This window comes from Tachysurus vachellii, chromosome 3 (genome assembly GCF_030014155.1).
Source record: "Tachysurus vachellii isolate PV-2020 chromosome 3, HZAU_Pvac_v1, whole genome shotgun sequence".
Classification (NCBI taxonomy): domain Eukaryota; kingdom Metazoa; phylum Chordata; class Actinopteri; order Siluriformes; family Bagridae; genus Tachysurus; species Tachysurus vachellii.
In genome coordinates, this window is record NC_083462.1 from 26,932,481 (window position 1) to 26,955,677 (window position 23,197).

Genomic DNA, 23,197 nt, shown 5'->3' on the forward strand with positions numbered 1-23,197 from the left:
AATTTACTTAACTCTTCTTCGCAAAGACCAAAAATGTGGAATTTGTGTCTCTTTGTGTCGAGATTGTGCACTGAATTTCTTTGTCACATTCCATCTTTCTATAGAAATGTATATCTTTATTGAGAGAAATGTTCCAAAAAAAGAAGTCATTTAATTAAAAAAAAATTCTGTGAAAAGATTATTCCAACAGAAGTAAAAAAAAAAAAAATAATAAAAATAAGGGGGGGGTGTCTCAGACTGAAGTAAAATAATTAATAATAATAATAATAATTTTATATCAATAAAATAAAATTTCCATTGAGGTAAGTGTCTGGAGGTTCCTTATTAACTTCCTTCTAAAATTTGTATAATGGAGGCATTTGCAGTCAACCTGTACTGTACCTCAACCTGGGCCTCCTGTCTACTGAAAGTGATATTAAGATAAGAGGAGAGAGTTCGTGAGGGAGGGAATGAAACAAAACCATGTGATATTCTTTGGCTCGGACGCATGCTGCTTTAGAGAAGGTTAGACACATATGGCTGCGATAAAGGCACATCAAAGGCATTGTGGGAAGACTTGGCCTCCTCCCCTGTGGAGAGGCAGCATGAGGTTACACTGATGCCATGTCGGTGTCCCCGTCTCCCTTTCCTCATACCTTTCCCTGGGTTTTTAATCCGCTAGTAAAAATTTGAGCTTAAAAAGACTACCGGTACGTGAACACCAGCTGTGTGCGACAGGAATTATTTAGCACGTGTACATTAGACCCCTGCTGATTGTTCCTCTGTTCTGTCATCTCCACTTTAGTTTGTTTTTCTCCTGTTCTACGTCACTAGTGTCATTTGTTTAGGGCAGAATTGCACTAAAATGTCAGTGTAAACATTTATTTATTTATTTATTTGATGAATTGAGACTAAATCGACATAATTTTTCTTTCTGTTAACTCGCAAGTGTCTGAATAGATCAGTCATGAGATCTAGAGCATGTCCAGAGCATCATCTTGTTTTCATATTCTACAGTTTGATAAAGCGGTGAAGCACTTTGGTGAAGATGCTGGGAAGATGCAACCGGACGAGTTCTTCGGCATCTTCGACCAGTTCCTGCAAGCGTTCACAGAGGCTCGACAGGAGAACGAGAACATGCGACGACGCAAAGAGGAGGAAGAGCGCCGGGCACGCATGGAGGCACAGGTGAGGAACTCGTCCTGCTCATATTCAGAGGTCTCAACAACATGAAAGCAGGAATAGTAAAATCATAGGAGTCTTGTGAAAATATAGAATTAAATCTGGTTACTTCAGGTACTATCATCACAGTTATAAGCTTGCTCTCTTGTCTTGCTCATGACGCCTTTATGTGATTGAAAGGGCTGAACTCCCTTTTATACAGTACATGTAAAACCTGTTTTAAAATCCGCTCTGCTCTTGTTCCTGTCTTGCAGCTAAAGGAGCAGCGGGAGAAAGAAAGAAAAGCTCGGAAGGCCAAAGAGAACGGAGAAGACAACGGGGGCGAGTTTGATGACCTGGTGTCAGCACTACGCTCCGGTGAAGTGTTTGACAAAGACCTGTCCAAGATGAAGCGGAACCGCAAACGTATTAACAGCCAAACCACAGACACAGGCAGAGAGCGTCCCATCACTAAACTCAACTTCTGAGATGGGGCTGCTTTGGCCACACGCAATACTTAACCTTCTCACCTAAAGCCCATTTCTTCATCTGTGTTATCCAGAACGGTTTTGTTCCTTCACTGGACAATACTGCCTCACCGTGGAGGATACTTGGAGAGCACTCATTTGCAACACATCTTTAAAAGTTTATGGAAAGAGGAATTATTGGCTTGAAGATTTCTGCCCATACACTTTGCTCCTTTTGACTCTAAGGACTGAAAAGGTGTAGTGTGTATAAATTGGAACGATATGTTTATAATATCTAAGGACTTATGGCTGCCAAGATATTCTTTCTTTGGGGAAATTGAGTTTTCACCTTGGTGCTGGTGCACTAAGATTTCAGACTTGCAAGACAAGAAAAAAATTGCTAGTCAAATCTGGATTTGACGTAGGAAGAACACAAAACATGGGAACAGCTATCTTTGGATTTCCACTGCAGAAACCGTTCATCACTCACAAGAAGGCCAATCTTACATCTTTACTATAAAAGAAAAAAAAAACTGCAAGAGTTACTCATTGGCTTATTCCTTAAATTGAGGCATGGCATGCAGGATAGAAATTGTCTACATGTGTCTGGACCTGTTACCCGGAGATTAAGACTAGTACTAAAAAAATAAAGACCTAAAACGGTTAATCCACAGGCAACATAACCTCCTCCAAGATAAAAAAAAAATCTCAGATCAGAAAACAGACCTAAAAAGGTTAAACACTAAACAGCTTTAAATGGCGATGCTTTTTCCTTTTATTATTAAGGACCATTTTTTTATATAGTGAGCTTTTATTGAATACTAATAACAGTAACCAGGGGTATGGGTTGTGTAGGTTGTTTATTACATGGTTATTGAGAATTGTATTGGATATCAGACACAGGCTGGCTGAAGAACATTTTTAAAGAGAAGATTTAGATAAGGAGTTGGCCCAAGCCCACGTCGTTTCAAACACTGTGGATGCTCCTTTTGTGCAAATTCTATGCATTTATGTTGGATCTTTCTTCAAGACACTTTGCAGATGGTCATGTGAAATCTGTAAACTTATTTAAAAGAACATACCAGTAAGTAAATCAATGCAAGAGACTCTCCCTCAGCTCTTCCTTCATCACTGGATATATTCCAGTATTTTTATCCACAGTGTATGTTGTGACAATGTGATATGCTGACATTGAACTATGTTTGTAATTTAAAAAAAAAAAATTCCATTGTAAGATGGCGCTTAAAGGAGAATAAATGGAAAAAATGTAATAGTTTCTGTTGTATTAATGTTTTCCAAAATGGGCAACACACTAGTGCCTAAACAGTGTGCAATGAAACGTCTCCACTGAAGAATAAAATTCAACTAGTATCAAGGTTTAACTTTAAACAAAAAAAATAAATAAAACAATAATAAAAAAAACAAAAAAAAAAAACAGAATTTAACATACTTCACAAATATTCACTTTAATCGACTGTTGACTGAAATCCATTAGAACTTCCAGATTTCGACGAGGAAAAAATAAAAGGTTAGTTAAGAAACAAGGCACAACATGGCCACAAGAAACTAATCAACACTGGGGTGGGGTGATGCACATGTCCTGAAGTTTTATTGCTCAAATAGCCAACATCATCTACGTTATTGCAGAACCAACCATTCACTTTTTTTCTCTTCCATAAAGTCAGAAAAATAACAACAAAAAAAAAACATTCTACTTCTGTTCCTTAGAAAGCGAAAGTGCCGAATCCTCTTCCAGAAAGACTCCTGTGAGATTCCACCTGTAAACAGTAAATAAATGTCTTTACAAACAGTGACTACAGAAGCTAAGAGTTGCAAAATGATTAAATGTGAAACAAGTAAGAAAGCCTTGCTCTGTTCATCGTGTGCACATAAATTAACTGTTACAAAGTGGAATTGCCATAAAAAAGAAAATATGAATCCAAGGAAACTTGTATCCCAGCACTTATGGTTCCTAATGAAACAAAAAAAAGAAAGAGATTGTTTATTTTTCCTACTTGTTAGATCTCAGCTTTAATACAGTCATCTGAGGAGGAAGCCATTCTTCAGGGTATCGTCGTTCTCCAGAGTAAAACTGGCCACGCCGCTGTAGTAAGCATGACCCGCAACCTCGACCACCACTGCACTGAAGTGTCCACATGTCGTCTCCTTTAAACACACATCATTCACTATCTACAGATATACAGCTCATACAACTGATGCACATCTAGAACGTTTATTTTTGTGAACCATCTTCACTGGAGTTCACAGGGATGTGGTAGCTCAGTGGTTAAGGTGTTGGGCTACTGATAGAAAGGTCATGGGTTCGAACCCCAGGTCCACCAAGCTGCCACTGCTGGGCCCCTGAGCAAGGCCCTTAACCCTCAGTTGCACAGTTGTAAGTCACTCTGGATAAGGGTGTCTGCTAAATGCCATAAATGACATGAAATGACAATGACATGGAGAACTACAACCTTGTAATGATTATCGACTTCAGATTCTGCTCAAATATTATGTTTTCTTATTATATGTTCTCTCAACCTATGGGGGTAATATGTAGAATGTACTGTATACGGACTTATCACTGTAACCGGTAGATGAACCTTTTCTTAATTTTGAAATTGATCCGATCAAGATCACAGCAAGGTCAAAAGTTTTTCTTTAATAGCTTCTTTTTCACATTTAAAGTATATTTCGTTTTATTTAGCTTTATAATTCTATTTTTAGCATACAAGTGAATAATAAGACTGACTAGATGACTTGGTGTAAAAGGCATTCTTACTGATGCCACTGGTGTTGAGGTCTATTTGTTTGAATTTAGCTTGTTTTTTATACACATACCTGTACTGCCTTCCCTGTAAATATAGTTCCTGTGGTGCCGCTTTTGAAGCTCCTGGACTTGTGCAGCTGGATCTGACCTTTGTGGTACTGCAGAGCAATGCGAGCAGTCACACCTGAACCAGTGGGGCTCCTGTCCACCTAAAGTCAACCAAATTTTTATTGTAATTGCCTTCTGGAGTTTAATTACTTTCCTTTAGAAGATATAATATCAATGTAGATGGGACAACGGAAGGTGCAGGGTCTCACCTGGGCATCAGCAAACACACACACATTGGCTGTAGGCTCATCAGAGAAATCATCTTTGCCATCTGTGAGAATAGTACCGTATAGAAAAGCCAGATCTTCACTAACAGGATGGTGGAGCTTCACCTGTCATAATAAAGGAAGGCAAAGCACCATTTTCTCTCAGTACCTCCTGTAATTTTATGTAAACGTACCTGCTGTTTCTGCTGTACCTGAGATTTGACTGCATTAGTTATGGCAGTGGCTGCATCCACTAAATCTCTTGTTCTTGACTTATTGACATCCAGTCCAAATATTTCAGCATTCACGAAGGCATAGAGAGCTCCTCCGTAGCTTATGTCCACTGTGATTTCACCATATCCTGGAACGGTGACTTTCACATCTACAAAGATTATACAATCACAATTTAGGTTTTTGGTTGTTTATACTTTTTATAACAAAAGAGCTTCAGCTGTAACAGAAAAGGTCACCTGTGGCAAAAGCAAACGCTGGCACACTGTGGAACCTCACTGCTCCTGTTTTACCGTTGCTATACTCCACAAAAGCCTTCACCAAGCCACATGGACAGTGGATGTTTATTTGGGTCTCGGGAGCAGTTGGAGTCTTTACCAAACCGTAGTCTACAGCAAAACGGCCGAGAGCGATCACAGCATGGCCACACATGGTGCTGTAACCCTCATTGTGCATGAACAGAACCCCGAGATCCGCTTCAGGTATCTCACTTTCGACTAATAAGGCTCCATACATGTCATAGTGGCCACGGGGCTCGAACATTAACACTTTGCGTAGATGATCGAGATGGTCTCGTACATACCGCCGCTTTTCGAGCACGGTGTCTCCACTCACGGTAGGGTACCCGCTTACGATGATGCGTAAAGGTTCTCCTCCAGTGTGCATGTCAACCACAGACAGAAAGGGTCCATCGTGAGGTGGCAGCTTTGGAAAATCCATTTGATCCCTTAAAATAATTACAATATAATGCCAATCATTTGATAATGTAAAAGTGCTCAGTCAATATTGTTAATTTTTTTTTTTAATTCGCAGATACAAGTATGTGGCCATTCATTCATTCATTTTCCACCGCTTATCCGAACTACCTCGGGTCACGGGGAGCCTGTGCCTATCTCAGGCGTCATTGGGCATCAAGGCAGGATACACCCTGGACGGAGTGCCAACCCATCGCAGGGAACACACACACTCATTCACTCACGCAATCACACACTAGGGACAATTTTCCAGAGATGCCAATCAACCTACCATGCATGTCTTTGGACCGGGGGAGGAAACCGGAGTACCCGGAGGAAACCCCCGAGGCACGGGGAGAACATGCAAACTCCACACACACAAGGCGGAGGCGGGAATCGAACCCCCAACCCTGGAGGTGTGAGGCGAACGTGCTAACCACTAAGCCACCGTGCCCCCCTGTATGTGGCCATTTCCTCCTAAATTTAATCATTAACTATGAATCCATTATTAACCATCTTATTAACTACATGTGTCATTAATCACATAGTAGACGCATACTTTGAGGTATACTGATCTATCTGCACACACTCTGTACTCCATCAGTCAGTGGAAAGAGACCACCAATGATTAGACATTAAGTGAATTATCATCAGATTTTGGTCATTTTTAAACACTGTGTTATTTTACTGGACACACACCTACCTTACTGTTACAAGAGGCTATACACACTTATATGGCCAAAGGTTTGTCATGATGAGAACCACATATATAAAAGGATGAAGGAACTAGGAAAAGTCCAACAGATTTTGTGCTATGGGGAAACTGTGTGCTCTGTTTTAAATGAATTGTTTTTCACACCAGAGTTGGAATGAAAATGTTTTAAAGTTTTTACTGCATTTCTTTTAAGATGGTATTTTTTAGTAGTTGACTGGGTGTTTCTTATAAAGTAAAATATATGAATATATTTTTTACTTTGTGTTTATTTATTACTTTATTTATTTATCTATTTTTTATCTAATTATTTGACTACATTCATATGTAAATGCATAAAAATGCTGATAAATTGAACGCATAGACTGTCAAAATAAACGACATTCAAAAGTCAAAGTCTTTCTCTTTCTTTCTCTCTCTCTGCCTCTCTCTCTTTCTCTCTCTCTCGCTTTCTCCATCTCTCTTATCTCTCTCTCTCTTTCTCCATCTCTCTTATCTCTCTCTCTCTCTCTCTTTCTTTCTCCCTCTCTCTCTCTTTCTCCCTCTCTCTTTCTCTCTCTCTTAAACACACACACACCTATGCTGTTGTTAATGTTATGCTGATAAAGATCCAACACAGCAGTCCTGTGATCATGGCACATTTCTGCTGATTGCAGGGTACAATGTAAGAAGTCATTGCTCTTATACAGCAAGTTAGTGTCATTTAGTACGGAAAAATCCCACTGACTTACATACTGACAAATCTGAATCAATACTGAATCAATCACTCTTTTGGCAAAACCATAAGCACTTTTCACCTATTTAGACACAACTTGCCAACACATATTCATTGTGACGCACCCGTGCTGCATAATGGTGAGCACAGGTGACAAAAGCCAAACACAATTAAAGCACAGGTGTCACCACTTGCACACAACAACTCAAAATTGATCACGCTTGTGGCTAATAATGTGAGGGAACATATACAGCAAGCCAGTTCAGAGAGCACTGGTTTGCGAGACCCTACAATGGATAGAAGTCTGAGAGGAAGAGTTCGTGTGAGAGGAGGTCGAGGTGGTCAGCGAAGACAAAGAACAGAAATATCTGATGAAATCAGAGCTACTGTGATTGACCATGTTCTTGTCCATGGTATGAGCATGAGGGAGGCTGGACAAAGGGTACAACCAAACATCAGTAGATTCACTGTGTCCACAATAATCCGAAGATTTAGAGAAGAGAACAGGTAATTAATTACCTTTATACAGGTAATGACATTATAGTACAGTATGTAAATGTTGACAGCAATTACTGTATGACATACTATATACTGTACCACAGTATACTTTAAGTAAATATATGTTTCAGTACATCACTGTACCAATGTACTGTAGTATTGTAATGGAGGGTTGGTCTAACTGTTTGTTTGTAGGCCTAGTATTCCATGTATATTTTTTGTAACTTCATGTTATCTTTTGTAGAATTGAAAGACTGCCACATGGGGGTGGGAGGACAGGTATGTTCTCCCCACACCAAGAGACCCTAATTGTTGATATGGTCAGTGAGAACAATGCCATTAAACTGAGTGAAATTCAGAATTCAGAAGATCATTGAGGACCATGTAAATTTTGAGGGTATCAACAGAGGGTTGATGAGCGCAACAGACTGCGCATGAAACAGCTATACAGAGTGCCCTTTGATCGCAACTCAGTCAAAGAGCAAAGATTCCGGTATGTACAGGTTGGCATATATCCAGACACATTCAATGTTGATTGCTCTAAGTAGTGATTTACTGTAGTGGCCTAAATCACTTTTTCCGTATCACTCACAAAACTATATCTATTTCTACAGAGGGTTCTTCAACTGGATGCAATGGAAAGACCCCATGAATACGTGTACATGGATGAAGCTGGGTTTAATCTCACCAAAAGGAGAAGGAGAGGCCGTAATGTGATTGGCCATCGGGCCATTGTTGGTGTTCCTGGGCAGCGTGGTGGCAATGTCACATTATGTGCTGCCATCAGCAATCATGGGGTTGTCCACCATCATGCCAACCTGGGGCCCTACAACACTCACCAGCTCCTCATTTTCCTCAATCGCATGCGAGATGCTCTGTTAGGGCAGCAGGATGAGCGTCCCATCTACAGTATGTTGTTGTTTGGGACAATGTGAGTTTTCACAGAGCCCTCCAGGTTAGAGAGTGGTTCAATATGAACCAAGGTTTTATCAATCTTTGCCTTCCACCATACTCCCCTTTCCTAAACCCCATTGAGGAATTCTTCTCCTCATGGCGGTGGAAGGTGTATGAACGCCAACCTTACACCAGGGTACATCTCCTGCAAGCCATGGGACTTGCCTGTGGTGACATAGGTGTAGGCATGCCAAGCCTGGATACGGCATGCCAGGGGTTTTTCCCCCCGTTGCCTGGCCAGACAAAATGTGACCTGTGATGTGGATGAAGACCTGTGGCCTAAACCTGATGCTGTGGCTGAGTAATGCACTTTTGTATTTTTGTACTTTATTTTTACATGGGCTTACTGTACACAAGTGGCGCAAACGCATAAGATGTCTAGTGCTACGTGTAAATGCACAAGATTTCTGTGTTGTCTTTTTGTACAAGTGCTAAATGCACAGGTTTTTTTTTTGTTTTGTTTTGCTTTGCTTTGCAACAGGGGCACGGTGGCTTAGTGGTTAGCACGTTCGCCTCACACCTCCAGGGTTGGGGGTTCGATTCCCGCCTCCACCTTGTGTGTGTGTGGAGTTTGCATGTTCTCCCCGTGCCTCGGGGGTTTCCTCCGGGTACTCCGGTTTCCTCCCCTGGTCCAAAGTCATGCATGGTAGGTTGATTGGCATCTCTGGAAAATTGTCCGTAGTGTGTGTGATTGTGTGAGTGAATGAGTGTGTGTGTGTGCCCTGCGATGGGTTGGCACTCCGTCCAGGGTGTATCCTGCCTTGATGCCCGATGACGCCTGAGATAGGCACAGGCTCCCCGTGACCCGAGGTAGTTCGGATAAGCGGTAGAAGATGAATGAGTGAGAGTGAGTGAGTGTTTTGCAACATGCATTTAGCCTACAGTGAACAATAAACATTTATTTCTCCAGCTTCATGTCCTGAGCATTGTGTTTTCTATTTTTCTACGTAGTGTTTAGTGACTGTTCCGTAGTGATTTTAATTTTGCACGATTTGACAACACAGTTCAGTTTTGAGCATTTGAGATTGAACTGTTTTGAGGTGAAAGTCTGGTTTTGCAAGGAGACTCTGAGGTTTTGTGAATGTAGCTTGAGAATTGTTTTGTGTTCACAGTTTAGAGAAAAGGAGAGCAGCTTTCAAGAAACGTGTCTTAGCAATCAAGAAAAACTGTAAACATTTATTACTGCAAAAAACTGTTGCTTACCGTTAACGAGTAAAATATATAAGAACTCGAATGCCAACTTCTGCCTTGTTTTAAACTCTCGACTTACAAAGTGCCACCGTAGCTATATTTGTTTGCAGAATCCCAAATACCTCCCTACTTACTTTAAAAGTGCACGACATCCTGTAGGAATTACACCGTCCCTACACACTTTAAAGTGCACTATAAATGTATTTGGGATTCAGTCTGTAACAGAAGTTCTTTGCTGCCGTCTGCTGGTCTGGATGTAGAAATACATGACATTCAAATGCATCATGCAGCGCCCTCTAGTGGTCTAACTATTTATTTGTTACATAAAACTTTTCCTGCTTTGCTTCTTTTGTCTTTACACAACTATCATATATTTTTCTTCATGCAGGCACAGAAAACATGTATAACAAAAAGCACAATTAAAACACAGCTCATTGTCCATAAACACTAATTGGATTTGATAGAAATGACATTTCGATTGTTTTATTATGACATTTATTTGTTTTTTCTTGAACAAAGGTGCAATAAGTCAATTTTTTATACCTTACTAGTACAAATAATATGCAATATTAAGAATAATGTTTATGCAATATGATTTATAAATAGATAGATGGATAGATAGATAGATAGATAGATAGATAGATAGATAGATAGATAGATAGATAGATAGATAGAGAGAGAGAAATGGTCATAGATAGATAGAGAGAAATGGTCATAGATAGATAGACAGATAGAGAGAAATGGTCATAGATAGATAGACAGATAGAGAGAAATGGTCATAGATAGACAGATAGATAGATAGATAGATAGATAGATAGAGAGAGAGAGAGAGAGAGAGAGAGAGAAATGGTCATAGATATAAAAATAGTCATAAGAAAGAAAGAAAGAATTGATTTTGGATAAATTTTAACCAAAAAAGTTATGGACTACAGCTTTAATGTCATATTTTTACATTAACCAGAAACAAAACTGAACAAGTATAACACACACTACACTGACTTTTTTTTTTTTTTGGTGCCACCCCAAGAGGTTTCTGGGGGCATCACTTAGTAGCACCAAAACGTTGCTGGTGTAGATTTAAGAACCACCTGCGTTAGGGGCTGTGGGCGGGGCAACTGTTAGTGCCTTTAATAATGTACCTTAAGTATACTAATGTTTAATGTTAGTGCCTTTAATAATGTACCTTAAGTATACTAATGTTTAATGTTAGTGCCTTTAATAATGTACCTTAAGTATACTAATGTTTAATGTTAGTGCCTTTAATAATGTACCTTAAGTATACTAATGTTTAATGTTAGTGCCTTTAATAATGTACCTTAAGTATACTAATGTTTAATGTTAGTGCCTTTAATAATGTACCTTAAGTATACTAATGTTTAATGTTAGTGCCTTTAATAATGTACCTTAAGTATACTAATGTTTAATGTTAGTGCCTTTAATAATGTACCTTAAGTATACTAATGTTTAATGTTAGTGCCTTTAATAATGTACCTTAAGTATACTAATGTTTAATGTTAGTGCCTTTAATAATGTACCTTAAGTATACTAATGTTTAATGTTAGTGCCTTTAATAATGTACCTTAAGTATACTAATGTTTAATGTTAGTGCCTTTAATAATGTACCTTAAGTATACTAATGTTTAATGTTAGTGCCTTTAATAATGTACCTTAAGTATACTAATGTTTAATGTTAGTGCCTTTAATAATGTACCTTAAGTATACTAATGTTTAATGTTAGTGCCTTTAATAATGTACCTTAAGTATACTAATGTTTAATGTTAGTGCCTTTAATAATGTACCTTAAGTATACTAATGTTTAATGTTAGTGCCTTTAATAATGTACCTTAAGTATACTAATGTTTAATGTTAGTGCCTTTAATAATGTACCTTAAGTATACTAATGTTTAATGTTAGTGCCTTTAATAATGTACCTTAAGTATACTAATGTTTAATGTTAGTGCCTTTAATAATGTACCTTAAGTATACTAATGTTTAATGTTAGTGCCTTTAATAATGTACCTTAAGTATACTAATGTTTAATGTTAGTGCCTTTAATAATGTACCTTAAGTATACTAATGTTTAATGTTAGTGCCTTTAATAATGTACCTTAAGTATACTAATGTTTAATGTTAGTGCCTTTAATAATGTACCTTAAGTATACTAATGTTTAATGTTAGTGCCTTTAATAATGTACCTTAAGTATACTAATGTTTAATGTTAGTGCCTTTAATAATGTACCTTAAGTATACTAATGTTTAATGTTAGTGCCTTTAATAATGTACCTTAAGTATACTAATGTTTAATGTTAGTGCCTTTAATAATGTACCTTAAGTATACTAATGTTTAATGTTAGTGCCTTTAATAATGTACCTTAAGTATACTAATGTTTAATGTTAGTGCCTTTAATAATGTACCTTAAGTATACTAATGTTTAATGTTAGTGCCTTTAATAATGTACCTTAAGTATACTAATGTTTAATGTTAGTGCCTTTAATAATGTACCTTAAGTATACTAATGTTTAATGTTAGTGCCTTTAATAATGTACCTTAAGTATACTAATGTTTAATGTTAGTGCCTTTAATAATGTACCTTAAGTATACTAATGTTTAATGTTAGTGCCTTTAATAATGTACCTTAAGTATACTAATGTTTAATGTTAGTGCCTTTAATAATGTACCTTAAGTATACTAATGTTTAATGTTAGTGCCTTTAATAATGTACCTTAAGTATACTAATGTTTAATGTTAGTGCCTTTAATAATGTACCTTAAGTATACTAATGTTTAATGTTAGTGCCTTTAATAATGTACCTTAAGTATACTAATGTTTAATGTTAGTGCCTTTAATAATGTACCTTAAGTATACTAATGTTTAATGTTAGTGCCTTTAATAATGTACCTTAAGTATACTAATGTTTAATGTTAGTGCCTTTAATAATGTACCTTAAGTATACTAATGTTTAATGTTAGTGCCTTTAATAATGTACCTTAAGTATACTAATGTTTAATGTTAGTGCCTTTAATAATGTACCTTAAGTATACTAATGTTTAATGTTAGTGCCTTTAATAATGTACCTTAAGTATACTAATGTTTAATGTTAGTGCCTTTAATAATGTACCTTAAGTATACTAATGTTTAATGTTAGTGCCTTTAATAATGTACCTTAAGTATACTAATGTTTAATGTTAGTGCCTTTAATAATGTACCTTAAGTATACTAATGTTTAATGTTAGTGCCTTTAATAATGTACCTTAAGTATACTAATGTTTAATGTTAGTGCCTTTAATAATGTACCTTAAGTATACTAATGTTTAATGTTAGTGCCTTTAATAATGTACCTTAAGTATACTAATGTTTAATGTTAGTGCCTTTAATAATGTACCTTAAGTATACTAATGTTTAATGTTAGTGCCTTTAATAATGTACCTTAAGTATACTAATGTTTAATGTTAGTGCCTTTAATAATGTACCTTAAGTATACTAATGTTTAATGTTAGTGCCTTTAATAATGTACCTTAAGTATACTAATGTTTAATGTTAGTGCCTTTAATAATGTACCTTAAGTATACTAATGTTTAATGTTAGTGCCTTTAATAATGTACCTTAAGTATACTAATGTTTAATGTTAGTGCCTTTAATAATGTACCTTAAGTATACTAATGTTTAATGTTAGTGCCTTTAATATTGTACCTTAAGTATACTAATGTTTAATGTTAGTGCCTTTAATAATGTACCTTAAGTATACTAATGTTTAATGTTAGTGCCTTTAATAATGTACCTTAAGTATACTAATGTTTAATGTTAGTGCCTTTAATAATGTACCTTAAGTATACTAATGTTTAATGTTAGCGCCTTTAATAATGTACCTTAAGTATACTAATGTTTAATGTTAGCGCCTTTAATAATGTACCTTAAGTATACTAATGTTTAATGTTAGTGCCTTTAATAATGTACCTTAAGTATACTAATGTTTAATGTTAGTCCCTTTAATAATGTACCTTAAGTATACTAATGTTTAATGTTAGTCCCTTTAATAATGTACCTTAAGTATACTAATGTTTAATGTTAGTGCCTTTAATAATGTACCTTAAGTATACTAATGTTTAATGTTAGTGCCTTTAATAATGTACCTTAAGTATACTAATGTTTAATGTTAGTGCCTTTAATAATGTACCTTAAGTATACTAATGTTTAATGTTAGTGCCTTTAATAATGTACCTTAAGTATACTAATGTTTAATGTTAGTGCCTTTAATAATGTACCTTAAGTATACTAATGTTTAATGTTAGTGCCTTTAATAATGTACCTTAAGTATACTAATGTTTAATGTTAGTGCCTTTAATAATGTACCTTAAGTATACTAATGTTTAATGTTAGTGCCTTTAATAATGTACCTTAAGTATACTAATGTTTAATGTTAGTGCCTTTAATAATGTACCTTAAGTATACTAATGTTTAATGTTAGTGCCTTTAATAAGGTACCTTAAGTATACTAATGTTTAATGTTAGTGCCTTTAATAATGTACCTTAAGTATACTAATGTTTAATACACTTTTACTTTACCGCAATGTGATACATTATCAGCACACATGATAGTAATTAGCTACATACTAAGGCTAACTTTTTTCTGTGTTAATGATAAAATAATGTTATGTACTTTCTCGATAACAACCTCCGTTTATACAGATTACATGGAGCTGCACGTACACGTTGGATTCGCCGCGTTTGGGTGTTAATGTAGGTTCACAAAGCCATGAGCATTAACAGTAAAGCAACATCCGCCATTGTTGTTGTGTTTGTGTTTGCCGCTGCTGCGCTAAAGTTGCTGGGACACGTGACACGTATACAGTGACGTCAGACTCGGGTCTGTGATGCTCTCTAGCCCATGGAAAGGCAAACCGGTTCTTAGAAGGATCGCCAGTGGAACCAACTTTGAACCAGCACCTGTGCTAGCTCTGAACCAGCAGCTTTGAACAGCTGGTACTGGCCCACCTAAAGACTGAAACAGAACAGATGCTGGATCCCCTACAGTTTGCCTACTGTGCAAACTGATCAGTTTACGACTCAGTCAACATTGGACTGCACTACAATCTGCAACACCTGGACTGCCCAGGGACATACGCCCGGATTCTGTTTGTTGACTTCAGTTCGGCTTTTAATACTATAATTCCGGAAATTCTCCACTCCAAGCTCCAAAGGCTCACTATACCCCCTTCCATCTGTCAGTGGATCACCAGCTTCCTGACAGACAGGAAACAACAGGTGAGACTGGGAGGTTCGTACAATCAGCACTGGCGCTCCACAGGGATGTGTCCTCTCCCGACTGCTATTCTCCTTCTACACTAATGACTGCACTTCAAGTGACCAAACTGTTAAACTTCTGAAATTTGCAGATGATACTACGCTCATCTGTCTCATCCAAGATGGCGAGGAGTCCGCATACCGGCAGGAGGTGAAGCGGCTGGTGCTATGGTGCAGTCAGAACAGTCTGGAGCTAAACACTCCAGAACAGATGATAGTGGACTTTAGGAAAGCCCCCTCAAAACTACTCCCCCTCACAATATCCAACAGCCCGGTGTCATCTGTGGAGGCCTTCAAGTTTCTGGGCACTACCATTTCCCAAGACCTGAAATGGGAGTGCAACATAATCTCTGTCATCAAAAAGGCCCAGCAGAGGATGCACTTTCTATGTCAATTAAGGAAGTACAGTATGGTCTGCCACAGGAGCTGTTGATGCTGTTCTACACTGCAGTCATTGAATCTGTGCACATCCATCACCATCTGGTTTGGTGCAGCAGCCAAACAGGAGAGAAACAGACTGCAACGCACAGAAAAAAATAATTGGCACCCCCTGCCCACTCTCCAGGACTTGTACGACACAAGAACCATAAACCAGGCAGGAAAAATCATGACTGACCCTTCGCACCCTGGACACAACCAAATTTGTGGCTCTGTGATGGCTCTCTAGCCCATGGAAGGGCAAACCGGTTCTTAGAAGGATCGCCAGCACTCGGTTCTTTTTGGTGGAAAAGGGGTAAAAAAGAGGGCGTTGAATTAATGAGCATTTGATACATTAATTCAAGTGTACTACATATCATGTGCACTTCAAATCAAATGGACTTCAAATCAAGTGCACTTCGAATCAAGTGCACTTCAAATCAAGTGGACTTCAAATCAAGTGGACTTCAAATCAAGTGGGCTTCAAATCAAGTGGGCTTCAAATCAACTGGACTTCATATCAAGTGCACCACATAGCTAAATAGCTTATAAAAAGAGGGCGTTGAATTAATGAGCATTTGATACATTAATTCAAGTGCACTACATATCAAGTGCACTTCAAATCAAGTGCACCACATAACCAGTGTTGTATAAAGTACTAGAAAGCAATACTTGAGTAAAAGTACAAGTATCCTACTAGAAAAAGACTTTGGTAGAAGTGAAAGTTACCTTTTAGAATATTACTCAAGTAAAAGTCTTAAAGTATCTGATATTTACTGTACTTAAGTATCAAAAGTCATTTTCTGATATTTAATGTACTTAAGTATTTAAAGTAAAAGTAAAAAGTAAAATTTCAGTGATTTTCGGTAGGCATAAGATCAGGGGCGGTTCTAGGGTCTCATCTTTAGGGGTTTTAGCCCTCAGTGAGAATTTAAAACAAGAAGAGTTTTATATTATATATTATATGACTACATAGTAAGGTAAAAGTTATGGTATTATTAAATGGCAAAAATGGACACCAAAATTTTATGCATGATGCCAGTCTTGAATCAAATCAGTTTGTGTATGTACAGTATGCATTCTCTACAAACAGTGAGTCCAAAGAATGCAGTCATTAATAAAAAAAAATATTCACAAGACAAAGACCAAATCAATAAATGTTATTTTTATTTAGTATTGAATGGATTGTGGCGCACGGTGGCTTAGTGGTTAGCACGTTCGCCTCACACCTCCAGGGTTGGGGGTTCGATTCCCGCCGCCACCTTGTGTGTGTGTAGTTTGCATGTTCTCCCCGTGCCTGGGGGGTTTCCTCCGGGTACTCCGGTTTCCTCCCCCGGTCCAAAGACATGAATGGTAGGTTGATTGGCATCTCTGGAAAATTGTCCGTAGTGTGTGATTGTGTGAGTGAATGAGAGTGTGTGTGTGCCCTGTGATGGGTTGGCACTCCGTCCAGGGTGTATCCTGCCTTGATGCCCGATGACGCCTGAGATAGGCACAGGCTCCCCGTGACCCGTGGTAGTTCGGATAAGCGGTAGAAAATGAATGAATGAATGGATTGTTTGCATTAATATTTTGTTTGTGCTATCAACTCTGGTAATAAGAATAGTGAAATTTCACTGCTTTTGTTTGCCGTCTTTGCGGCTTTCCGCCGATTAACGTTATAACGTTATAGATAAATGCCTCCAGCTCTGATTGCGCGTGCACGCTGCGCGTCCCTGTGCTTCTCCGTAGATCGTGCGGAGCTTAATGCAATCTAGGAGCAGTGATTCGCCAAACCTCCCTTATTGCAGTCGCACACATTTCTTCTGATTTTATTTTGTAGTAACGAGTAACGAAGATGCTTAGTGGAAATATAACGGAAAAAAGTATACATTTTATCTAGGAAATGTAGTGGAGTAAAAGAGAAAGTTGACATAAATTTAAATAGCGCAGTAAAGTACAGATACGTGAAATTTCTACTTAAGTACAGTATTCGTACTCCGTTACATTACGTACGTTACGTTACATTACAACACTGCACATAAATAAATAGCTCTTAAATGCCCCTTTTCAACCGAGGCAGTTTGAGTGCTGGTTCAGAGCCAGAGCCTAATTTAGAACTAGTTCTTTCTTATTCGACAGCCAAAGCACTGTGCTTCTTAAGTAGCACCAGGGGCGCCCCCAAGGGCCACCCTGTGGCCACCCCTAGTATGAATTTGAATTTGAATGCATAATGAAAATTCACAATAGTTCATGAAGTGAAAAATAAATGAATAAATACATAGATAGATAGATAGATAGATAGATAGATAGATAGATAGATAGATAGAAATTGTCATAGATAGATAGATAGATAGATAGATAGATAGATAGATAGATAGATAGATAGAAATTGTCATAGATAGATAGATAGATAGAAAGTATGTATATATAGATAGATAGATAGATAGATAGATAGATAGATAGATAGATAGATAGAAATTGTCATAGATAGATAGATAGATAGATAGATAGATAGATAGATAGATAGATAGATAGATAGAAATGGTCATAGATAGATATATATATATATATATATATATATATATATATATATATATAGATAGATAGATAGATAGATAGATAGATAGATAGATAGAAATGGTCATAGATAGATAGATAGATAGATAGATAGATAGATAGATAGATAGATAGATAGAAATGATCATAGATAGAAAGATAGTCATAAGAAAGAAAGAAAGAAAGAAAGAAAGAATTGATTTTGGATAAATTTTAACCAAAAAAGTTATGGACTACAGCTTTAATGTCATATTGTTACATTAACCAGAAACAAAACTAAACAAGTATAACACACACTACACTGACTTTTTTTTTTTTTTTTTTTTGGTGCCACCTTTTGCTGTGGCCTCCTCTGGCCACCCCTATTAAAGGTTTCTGGGAGCGCCACTGCCTGTCAATCGTTTTACAGACAGAATATTTACTGGCTACGGGAGGATCTAAGGGCGGCGCTTCGTGAACATGCAGCCAAAGCCAGCTGTAGTGTGAAGTGATGTTAATGTTGGAGATGTTGACTATTCTGTAAAGTGTTTTATACCCCGAACCCCAGCAAATCATCAATGACTACAAATGTCAATTCATTATAAAGAAGATCTTTTTAATTTATAGTGGTAAATATTTGACTGAATATTACTGAGTCTGCCATGATTCATATATTATAAAATACACTGTACTACAAATATAATCCTTCTGTAGTCCTTTTTTAAAAAATAATATTTTAATCATCATTTACAGAGAAATCGCCTTGCTAAACCATTTAGCCTACACAATCTATCTATCTATCTATCTATCTATCTATCTATCTATCTATCTATCTATCTATCTATCTATCTATCTATCTATCTATCCATACATATGCATATATACAGGTGCTGGTCATATAATTAGAATATCATCAAAAAGTTGATTTATTTCACTAATTCCATTCAAAATGTATATTACACACAGACTGATATATTTCAAATGTTTATTTCTTTTAATTTTGATGATTATAACTGACAACTAAGGAAAATCCCAAATTCAGTATCTCAGAAAATTAGAATATTACTTAAGACCAATACAAAGAAAGGATTTTTTAGAAATCTGGGCCAACTGAAAAGTATGAACATGAAAAGTATGAGCATGTACAGCAGTCAATACTTAGTTAGGGCTCCTTTTGCCTGAATTACTGCAGCAATGCGGTGTGGCATGCTGTCGATCAGTCTGTGGCACTGCTTAGGTGTTATGAGAGCCCAGGTTGCTCTGATAGTGGCCTTCAGCTCTTCTGTATTGTTGGGTCTGGCATATCGCATCTTCCTCTTCACAATACCTATGGGGTTAATGTCAGGCGAGTTTGCTGGCCAATTAAGAACAGGGATACCATGGTCCTTAAATCAGGTACTGCTAGCTTTGGCACTGTGTGCAGGTGCCAAGTCCTGTTGGAAAATGAAATCTTCATCTCCATAAAGTTGGTCATCAGCAGGAAGCAGGAAGCGCACAGACAGCATAATATACATACCTGTATATATATTTACAGCATTTAGCAGACACTCTTATCCAGAGTGACTTACAACTGAGCAAGTTGTTGACTTACAACTGAACTGAGGGTTATAAGGGCCTTGCTTAGGGGCCCAGCAGTGGCAGCTTGGTGGACCTGGAGTTCGAAGTGGTAAAGTGGTCAAAATATATATAATTGAATAATTGATGGATAAATTATTACATTTATCCTATAATACTATTACAGTAGAAAATAATTGATGTGTTGCCTCGACTCATTTCAATCCTTGACTTTAATATCGATAGAAATATAAATGTAAATTCATTAGACCACTAAAAATGACTTATTATTTTTAATCTGTTTATTACTAGCCTTTGGTTATGTAAAGCGTCCAATGCACGTACAAATCCTATTGAGCTGTTAGAGAAAAAAGTATTAGAGCAAATGCATTAAAATAAATGAACTTTGTTGAATAGGTTTACCCGACAGGATTGTGCCCCATCCAACTGGACAATTGTCTCACACTGGGCTGGTTGTGATAGTTTGTGATAGTTTGTAACTGTTTGCAAGTGATCCAAGCAGGCTGTTTTCAGGCGATGCAATCTGGCAACCCTGTGTGTGTGTGTGTGTGTGTGTGTGTGTGTGTGTGCGTGCGTGCTTGTTTGTGTGTGTATGTGTGTGTGTGTGTTATGAAAGTGCACTGAGGTGTGTACTGAGCTTCACTCCCTCTTATCACAGCACAGATCGATGTTCAGTCTTCACGCGATCTGTTTGTAAATAACTCTCACCAGGATCAGCGGATATTTTCCGTAAGTAAACTTTGTGAAACTGGTTCAGTTCCGCACAGCTTTGCTCCGGGACTGTTTTTTTGTAAAGTGTTGCACTTCTGCAGGTACAGCTTTGTGTTCGGAAATAAAAGCGGGTATAGATGTTGTGTGTATAGTTTGTTGTGTGTATAGATGTTGTGTGTGTATAGTTTGTTGTGTGTATAGATGTTGTGTGTATAGTTTGTTGTGTGTATAGATGTTGTGTGTGTATAGTTTGTTGTGTGTATAGATGTTGTGTGTATAGTTTGTTGTGTGTATAGATGTTGTGTGTGTATAGTTTGTTGTGTGTATAGATGTTGTGTGTATAGTTTGTTGTGTGTATATTTTGTTTCATGTTTCCCCCAAAGGCAGACTGAGGTTTTACTGGCACAGAAATAATGGCACAAGGAGAGTGTCAGGGCACCTGACAAGATAAATTACAGTGAGAGCTGTTTATCTTTCTCATAGCATTGGGCATCCCATGTGTTAGATTAGAGCAGCTGCACATTATTATTATTATTATTATTATTATTATTATTATTATTATTATTATTATTATTATTATTATAGCGTGTTTTCAGAGATTTGCAGCCAAATGAAAACATTACTATTTGAAACTGTATAAGAACAGTTTGCTGGATGACAACACTTTACTATAAGGTCGACAAATAAACGTATATTTATACACTCTATTAATACTACAAGCCAGATTGTTAGTTAACATAATGAGTTAACCTATCATCTCTGTTAAGGAATATTTATACGTGACTTAGAGCCTAAAGTATTTGCTTCAGTATTTGCTGATGTCCTGGGAAATAGTGTATATTACTTATTTATAATACTATATTATTGTTGTTGTTGTTGTTTCTTATACACTATATGGCCAAATGTTTGTGGACATCTGACCATACATTTATCTGTGTGTTAGTCCTCCTGTCCTGCTGTTATAATGACCTCTACTTAACTTGAGGCATTGAATGTGACTCTGTGGGATCTGCAAATTCAGCCACAAGAGTATTAGTGAAGTCAGGCATTGATGGCATGATGAGGAGGTCTGGTGTTCCAGTTGTTTAAAAAAGGTGTTCAGTGGGTTTGAGGTCAGGGCTCTGTACAGGACAGTCAAGTTCTTCCGCTCCAACCTTGGCAAACCGTGCTTTAATGGAGCTTTCCTTGTGCACAGGTGCACTGTCGTACTGAACAGTTTTGAGCTCCTTAGTTCCCTTGTATCTGTATCTGTATACAAAGACATTTTAGATTATTCTGTGTTTCCAATATTGTGGCAAATGTTAAGGGAAGAACCACATATAGGTGTAATAGTCAGGTGTCCACAAATATTTGGCTATATAGTGTAGTAAAGTGTTATATATTGCATTTTGTATGTTTTAGAAGAGAGTTTGTGGGAGTGTTTAACTGCACAGCCCACATTTATATATCTTATACGTGCAGTAGAAATGATGCATGGGTACATTAGGAAAACTGATTATTAATGAAAGTTTATGATCATGGATTAGCAATATATATGACAAACTCATCATCATCTATGTGATACCTGATTTGAAACTAAGCAAGTAGCCTACTGTTTACAGGCAAGTCCGGGCATAACGATCTGACGATTTATTCATCAACTCAAAAAGCAACGATTAAAATAAAGCTATGCAGCATTTTAACTATTTAAATATCATCACATCATCACAACAAAAAGACTTGCAATAAAAACTCTAGACAGAAAAAAAAGCAATTTTTTTATCTTGTTTTTCAATTGTTCAGCATTATATAATGAACAAGCTTTATATCTCTGGTGCATATGGTGCAGTATATAGACCTAACTAATATGAAGAGCGCTTGGATCAATAATATAAAAGAAGGCAAGTTTCTTAGAAATCTTGTTTTAAAAGCCCATAAAAGATTCAAACTGTGCACAATGTTTTTGCACTCTTTTCTTTCACAATCTCTGTTATAATCTGCCTCGACAAGTCTGGCTTGAATGCTGAATGACTAAGTCTACGAATTGTCTTTTGAATCATTATAATCTTGCTTCCTTACCTTACATTATCAGTCCTGCCACACCTACAAGTAGTCAATATGAATATTCTGCTGGAAAAGATATTTCAATCACTAAATGTCTAATATTATAGCACAATGATCACGGTATGTTTTGTGGACATATTGATTTTTGAGGACTGTGGAAATTCTGTGGTTGAACACTAGTACTGTATTTAGGACTGGGTATTTGGAGAAGTACAAAAATTGTTTCCGTAAAATAAAAATCCTTTCACAGGGTTTTTTTTCACAGTTTTGGTTTTATTAATGACGGTGAATTTAGTTGGGCTACGTGTGCAGTTTGTAATGTTTTTAAAGTGTAATAATTTAGTAGGTTCAATGATTCTTTGCAAGAATCTAGTAGTGGATCTGGCAAATTTCCCATTTGCTGGCTTCTATTTACATTTTTCTGGTCCACCCCCAGAACAGATTGTAGATCAAGAAATAAGCTCCACCCCCAGAACAGATCTTTGCACCTCAGCTGCGCTTCCTTGAAAGTCACTTTACAATTTATATATTCGCAAAATGTGTGAGGTTGGTTGTCAATGTTTTAAATTCAACTGCAGTTTTCTTTGCAATGAAATAGCATGCAGGCAGCCAAAGGCATTACAATTACAACCTGAACCATAATCATGTTCATAACACTAAAGAAATGGTGTATGAACACATATTACAGACACTAATAATACCTCTGGAAAGTCAAGTTGTATTTCAGCTCTGAAAAAAATCAAACTGTACATGTATATGAATATATACATGTACAGTTGTATATTGTATATTGTGAGTTTACCAAACCTTCAGTCAAATAGAAAAATGCTAAAAGTAAGTATGGGAAGTTGAATGTGATTCCAGATTCACAACAACACCCCCAACACACACACACACACACACACACAC

General features: G+C 36.9%; 3 protein-coding genes across 11 annotated transcripts in view; 2 read left to right on the forward strand and 1 right to left on the reverse strand.

The window, feature by feature from the left end:
- The window catches only part of daam1b (dishevelled associated activator of morphogenesis 1b), a 68,245-nt gene extending 65,367 nt beyond the window's left edge, over window positions 1-2,878 (forward strand). For all 4 annotated transcript variants that reach the window (XM_060866525.1, XM_060866524.1, XM_060866527.1 and 1 more), the window contains 2 exons: window positions 997-1,167; window positions 1,416-2,878. In XM_060866525.1, the coding sequence (XP_060722508.1) occupies window positions 997-1,167; window positions 1,416-1,628 (384 nt within the window). In that variant the 3' untranslated portion in view covers window positions 1,629-2,878. The remainder of the gene's footprint in view (window positions 1-996; window positions 1,168-1,415) is intronic.
- A 311-nt stretch (window positions 2,879-3,189) lies between these two features.
- LOC132843307 (trans-L-3-hydroxyproline dehydratase) lies at window positions 3,190-9,843 on the reverse strand. The gene is made up of 7 exons (XM_060866528.1): window positions 9,736-9,843; window positions 5,159-5,646; window positions 4,901-5,070; window positions 4,692-4,814; window positions 4,446-4,583; window positions 3,623-3,773; window positions 3,190-3,385 (listed from the first exon to the last, which is right to left on the reverse strand). Exons 2-6 carry the CDS (start codon window positions 5,637-5,639, stop codon window positions 3,648-3,650), a joined length of 1,038 nt encoding a protein of 345 aa, XP_060722511.1. The 5' UTR covers window positions 5,640-5,646; window positions 9,736-9,843; the 3' UTR covers window positions 3,190-3,385; window positions 3,623-3,647.
- A 10,287-nt stretch (window positions 9,844-20,130) lies between these two features.
- Window positions 20,131-23,197, forward strand: part of LOC132843308 (nesprin-2) — a 109,625-nt gene continuing 106,558 nt past the window's right edge. For all 6 annotated transcript variants that reach the window (XM_060866529.1, XM_060866532.1, XM_060866530.1 and 3 more), the window contains exon 1: window positions 20,131-20,263. The gene's annotated coding sequence lies outside the window, so the exon portion shown is untranslated. The remainder of the gene's footprint in view (window positions 20,264-23,197) is intronic.